This window comes from Corythoichthys intestinalis, chromosome 6 (assembly GCF_030265065.1).
Source record: "Corythoichthys intestinalis isolate RoL2023-P3 chromosome 6, ASM3026506v1, whole genome shotgun sequence".
Classification (NCBI taxonomy): domain Eukaryota; kingdom Metazoa; phylum Chordata; class Actinopteri; order Syngnathiformes; family Syngnathidae; genus Corythoichthys; species Corythoichthys intestinalis.
Genome location: NC_080400.1, coordinates 14,751,403 through 14,757,671, shown reverse-complemented (window position 1 = coordinate 14,757,671; position 6,269 = coordinate 14,751,403). Strand labels below are relative to the sequence as shown.

The following is a 6,269-nucleotide window of genomic DNA, read 5'->3' as shown; positions in this document are numbered from 1 at the left end:
ATGACAGTTTGGAGAAGGCACCCTTCAAATCTCAGAGACCTGGAGCAGAAGAATGGTCTAAAATTCCAGCAGAGCATTGTAAGAAACTCATTGATCGATACCGGAAGCGGTTGTTCGCAGTTATTTTGACTAAAGGTCGTGTTACCAAGTATTAGGTTGATGGTGCCAATACTTTTGGCCGGCCCATTTTTGGAATTTTGTGTAAAATGATAATGATTTTTTCATTCCCTTTTGTGTTTTTTCATTGCAAGCAAAATAGATGAAAATATTACTACCAAAGCATTTGTAATTGCAATCATTTTCTGGGAGAAATTGAGCATTATCTGACAGAATTGCAGGGGTGCCAATACTGTATATTGGATTAGTACGTGAAAAAAAGTAATTGGATCAATAAAGAGTAAGAAAGAGTAAGACAGTTTTCGCCCATGGGAAAGACAATCGGGTTAAATGTCTGTCTTGTGTGGCAACAACTCTCCTGCGGGGTGTTGGTTTGGTTGCCATTGCAAAGACGTGGTCTTTGCAGAGATTTCAAGCCCAGGCAATGAATGATGAAGCTCGCTAAGTTTCCTATTCACTCTGCACCGCCTTCATTTTTTGCTCTTCCAGATTCCTGTCACTCAAGCAGCACGGTGCATCACAAAAACACACGTGTACTGTGTGTGCTCAGGGGCCCCTCTGTGCCTTCGGGGCCATACCGACCTGTCTCACTCATTTTGGGGGCGGAACGAAGCAGCTACTTAGTTGAAGAGATGTAAAGTTGAAAGTATATATGGGACAGCCATTAAAACAGTATGGGGGCGTCACATATGGTTTTGTCAATAGAAAGTGAAGCTGTGTCATATTGGCTTAAAATAAACAACATGCAATTTGTTCCTTTGAATCATAGCTTTTAACGTCTATTTACAGCTTGGATTTTACTGAGCAGAGCTATCCCAAAAGTGGAATTCAATAGGACAAGATATAGAAATTATAACCTGAGGTTATCATTCTCCAATTTTGTCTGGTAATGCTACATTTCTATTTCTAATCTTGAAGGGAATAGTATCTTTTCTCATATTGACCGATTGACTGTATTACTCTAACACTCTTAATATAATCAATCAGGGAATCGTATCTTTTCTCGTATTTAGTGTTTGACTGTTTGTATTACTCTAACACACCCAATAAAATATAAATAGCATGTATACTATAGTTTAAGGAAAACAAGCAGAATATAGGGCATAAGAGATACATGACACCTTCTTATCACGGAAGCCCAATGTGTGTGTCATGCAACTGACTGAGCAAGATTGACACTGACGAGGCAAGACATCTACAAGCCCACGTCTACACCGCCAACTCTTGCAATCAGTTCTTCTGGACAGTCCAGAACAAATGGCGGGACGTCCTGTCCTAACACAAGGAACACCGGAGAACTCCCGATATCCAACTGATAACACGACTGATAGGACTCCAAGAGCCCCTTTGACGATGAGGTGGCAAAATCCATAACCCTCGTTGCCCTGACAACAGTAACTCCAGAATCCGCCGGTCCAATACATAAACAGACAATAATCCTAAACAACAACCAAACACACCCTTCTTCTGCCCACAGCCCGCCCCGCGAGAGCCTTCAAAAAGACTGAATGTTTAACTAATCGTTGTCATTTTTTCCCGGGAACCTTTTGTTGACTTGTGATATGGTGACCTTGGAACGAATCTGCCTCCTCGCCTGAGTCTGTTTCTGTTTCACCTTGCCGTTTGATCGCTGTCGACCTGAATAAATTGTCAACTTGTGCTTCGAAGCCTTTTTCCAGCTTACAAAATGGAGTACAAGGGGTTAAGACTAAGGTGAATGTGCGGAGTTTGGCCTTTTGGCCAGGTTGTCGGAGTTTCGCCGGTCCAGGTCGTTGGAGCTGCGCCAGCATGGGTCCGGCGGTTCGGCTGGCGTGATTTCGGCAATCTGGCTAAAAGGTCACCTTCCTTAAATCTCCATTTTGGACAAAATGACACATAGTCAAATAGAATATTTTGCACCTTCAGAAAACAAGATCACAATTACTAAGGTTTTTCCAGTGTTTATTAAAAGACTAAAAAACAGACTCCCTACCTAGCTGAACTGGGCAGTGTTGATTTTGAAACATCAAACTCTGGCGTGCTTCCTGTGAAAAGACACTCCTGCATATTGGATGTCTTCTTTCCTGCAGGCAAAAGCATTTTGTTCACTATTAAGTGAAACCAGTCATGTTGTCTGCCTTTTGTCTATCTCAAGGAACCGTTCGGTTGAGTAGTCGGTCCCTAGAGGTACCCTGGAAGCAATATTGGGGCCCGGATCCTTAAAGTGGGTCCTTATGCTGACATCTCTGGCCCTGAGTCCCTCCCTGCACATGTGCCTCTCAATTGCGATTGCGACTACTTCTTTGAGTCAGAAGAGGCCCGGGGTAAACATTTCCACCCACTCCCTCACTCCTCATGATTCTGACTGCAGCCATGTCGGAACTCTTGGCCGTACTCGTGGATCCACTTGTTGGCCACTGCAACAAAGAGATGGAAGACCACCAGCGTGTTTAACACTTTTTAGTCTAATATTTTTATGTGGCTAGAAACCTGAAAACATTTTTGTGGTTCACATGTTCTCTTACCCCATTTGTCTCCAATAAGCACAGGACAGCCAGCATGCAGGGTGTCACCGTCACCTTTGCCATTTCTATGTAAATTCCACCAGAAAATGGCAGAGTTCTGTAAATCACCCAAAAATGCAGATTCAACTGAGTGTTTCTCTCTTGGCGGAGGTCCACATTGTACATTTGAGAATGTTTACCTTTACAACGGGAACGCTAAAGTTGGCATAAATGAACGCTGTGGAGCCGCCTGCCTCCACAGAGCTGAGCTGTTTGATACGGACAAAAAAATAAAATATCATAGCGCAACAAATGATATCCAGCCGTGATTTGAAAAACGTGCAAGAAGCTCAAAATAGGGGGTTGAAGACAATGATGGGGTAGGGAAAGACTAAATAAATCAAAAGGCATGCCTGTTGTTAAGGATGAGCTCATTGGCGTCGTCAGTTCCAAAGTTCAGATTCATGTTGCCTATTTTTAGTTTCCACATTTTCACACATGCACTGGGGAAAATTGGTTTGTTTGAAAGCAGCAGGAGGATTAGCAGCTTGTCAGTAAGTTTTTAGTGTTATATACAATGTCCCCCTATTTTGGCAAATATGCCTCAGCTTTGATGTTAGTCCAGAAATAGTGCTTGGTTTTAATCAAATTAATGTATATTTATACACTCAAATATGTTTGAAATCCCTGCTGAAAACAAATCTTTACAAATTTCCAGATCCCTGAACATTCTCTTGTAAATACTCACATAAACCATGAAGGTGGCCATCCGATTCCCAGTCTTCAGTCTAAATACAGGACTGGACGGTGACTAGCAACAGTTAAAAAAACAAAAACAAAAAAAACTGTCAATGTGAGGATTAGAATATCAACCGTTACACACCCAAGACTCACTGTGGCATGATCAAAGTGAGGTTCGTAATGACCCCCGATGCCGTAATTGACTACTTGAAGGTACTCGCCAAACGGGTGTGTCACGTTGAGACCCGTAACCATGGAAATCCTCCGGTCCAGCGTGCCGACCACAGCGTGCGCCGAGTCCTTCAGCCACGCACTGAAATGATCAGTAACATATTGTGATGGTTTGCATGCCATTCAATGGCTCCAAGGCTAAGCGGCAGCTTGAACTTGTTACTGGTCGAGAATGCTCAGAACAAGTTCTATGCTGTTTTTGCTCATAATGTTTTTTTTAAAGAAAAGCATCATTATGTCATCAATGGGTACATACAGTGGGGAGAACAAGTATTTGATACACTGCAAATTTTGCTGGTTTTCCCACTTGCAAAGCATGTAGAGGTCTGTAATTTGTATCATAAGTGCTCTTCAACTGTGAGGGACGGAATCTAATACAAAAAAACAGAAAATCATGTTGTATGATTTTTAAATAATAAATTTGCATTTAATTGCATGAAATAAGTATTTGATAAATCACAAAAATCGAACTTAATATTTGGTACAGAAACCTTTGTTTGCTATTACAGATACCAAACGTTTCCTGTAGTCCTTGACAAGGTTTGCACACACTGCAGCAGGGATTTTGGCCCACTCCTCCATGCAGAACTTCTCCAGAGCCTTCAGGTTTTGGGGCTGCTGCCGAGCAACACAGACTTTCAGCTCCCTCCATAGATTTTCTATCGGGTTCAGATCTGGTGACTGGCTAGGCCACTCCAGGACCTTAACACTAGAAAACCCAACATTTTTTTAGCCTACTGGAAAGCCCAGAAGGGGATCAGATGATCCCCACAACTCTGGGTATCCACAATTAGCATCTGTATATGTGCAAATGAGTGTGTCATTGTCTCTCAAATAGGCGCACTCAAGCACGCAAGCAAACAACCTTACTCTAACCCACAAGGGTTGGTCAGTTTACACTGACTCTTGCCATGATAGTTTCAGTTTTTATTTGAGAGTTTTATTTTTTAATATGGTTTTATTTTATTCATTCATTGCTCTGCCCATTTTTTCTTCTTCTCCTATAGCACACACAGGCAACTTTATGTATAAATTACTGCAATGAAATAAACAAACGCACAGACCATTGCAACGTGTATAAAGTTATAATGAATGAAATAATCAATACATTTGTGAGAACAAAAAAATCTCAAATGTTTTGGTCTCACAACCCAACCCAAGTGTGATCAGCTCTGCCATGTGGCTTTCTGAATGCAAAGTGCTAACTACGTCAAGGGGTGGGGGATGTGCTTATCTTGATGACCGAGCTCGTGTGAGCGAGCGACAGTCGACTGACGGGGTGGATTTGAACAGGAGCAGGAAATTATGGTGGCTGAGAGGTGTCAGGCGAAATGCAAAGTCTCAACACTTTGCAAATAAAAAAAAGCATGAACCCCAATTGCAAACCCTTTGCAAAAGAAAAAAAGCATGAATGCAAACCGCCACAACACGATCCCCAGTTCCTAAAGCGCGATTGCAAATTGGCAAAAGCACGAACCCTAATTGCCACAACACAACAGCAAATGGTTCGCAGCACGAATGGCTCAGAAGGTGAATGCAAAGACACAGCAGCAAAAATCCCGCAACATAACAGCAAAATCCCACAACACGACGGCAAGAGAATGACCCGGAAGTACAAAAAAATTCAGATTTAAAAAAAAAAAAAAGGACGACATATTGTATATTGCTATAAGTGCTTTGAGACCATCTACGGACAAGAAAAAAACAAAAAAGGACGACACATTGTATATTGCTGTATGTGCTTTCTGACCATCTCTACGGACCTCTGTGAAGTTCGCCCCCTCCCCCCATCAGACATATTTATATAAAAATGATGTCAATCGTTTGTACTGTAAAAGCTTTGTTCGTGCTGCTTTCGCTCTAGAGATATTTACAATTCTTTTTGGGTAAATCTGAGGTCAGCTAGCCCCACATTTCAATTCAGAATTGTGTCTGTCATTTGTGCTAGTTTGTGCTGCAACGGTTTTGTAGATCGGTATTATGCTTTTATTGAGATACTAATTTTAAGTGGTGACGTCACTCGTAGCTTTTCCTTAGCTTAGCTCCTGTGGCTAATAGAGCATACCAACTCTCTCAATAACAGAGGTGTGTCCTAACAACTAACACGAGTGGAGCCTCGTTAGACCTCGTTAGAAGAAGTTAGACCTCTTTGACAGCCAGAAATCTCGCTTGTTTGTAGGTGACCAAATACTTATTTTCCACTCTAATTTGGAAATAAATTCTTTAAAAATCAAACAATGTGATTTTCTGTTTTTTTTCCACATTCTGTCTCTCATGGTTGAGGTTTACCCATGTTGACAATTACAGGCCTCTCTAATCTTTTTAAGTAGGAGAACTTGCACAGTTGGTGGTTGACTAAATACTTATTTGCCCCACTGTATATACATACATATACCCATACACTTATACACAGATACATGTATACACAGTACATACATACATACATACTGTACATACATACAGTGTATCACTAAAGTGAGTACACCCCTCACATTTTTGCAGATATTAAAGTATATCTTTTAATGGGAGAACACTGACAAAATGACACTTTGACACAATGAAAAGTAGTCTTTGCGCAGCTTATATAATAGAGTTCATTTATTTCCCCCTCAATATAACTCAAAATATAGCCATTAATATCTAAATCCGTGGCAGCAAAAATGAGTACACCGCATGGGAACTATGTGCATCCCTATA

The 6,269-nt window shown here is 41.3% G+C and overlaps 1 protein-coding gene across 1 annotated transcript in view; it reads right to left on the bottom strand.

Annotated features, from left to right (window-relative positions):
• Positions 1 to 2,309: 2,309 nt before the first annotated feature.
• LOC130917702 (prolyl 4-hydroxylase subunit alpha-3-like) overlaps positions 2,310 to 6,269 on the bottom strand; it is a 29,391-nt gene continuing 25,431 nt past the window's right edge. The window contains exons 9-13 of the mRNA XM_057839347.1: positions 3,495 to 3,654; positions 3,349 to 3,411; positions 2,801 to 2,869; positions 2,622 to 2,718; positions 2,310 to 2,513 (exon numbers count right to left, since the gene is read on the bottom strand). Coding sequence (XP_057695330.1) covers positions 2,443 to 2,513; positions 2,622 to 2,718; positions 2,801 to 2,869; positions 3,349 to 3,411; positions 3,495 to 3,654 — 460 coding nt within the window. The 3' untranslated portion in view covers positions 2,310 to 2,442. The remainder of the gene's footprint in view (positions 2,514 to 2,621; positions 2,719 to 2,800; positions 2,870 to 3,348; positions 3,412 to 3,494; positions 3,655 to 6,269) is intronic.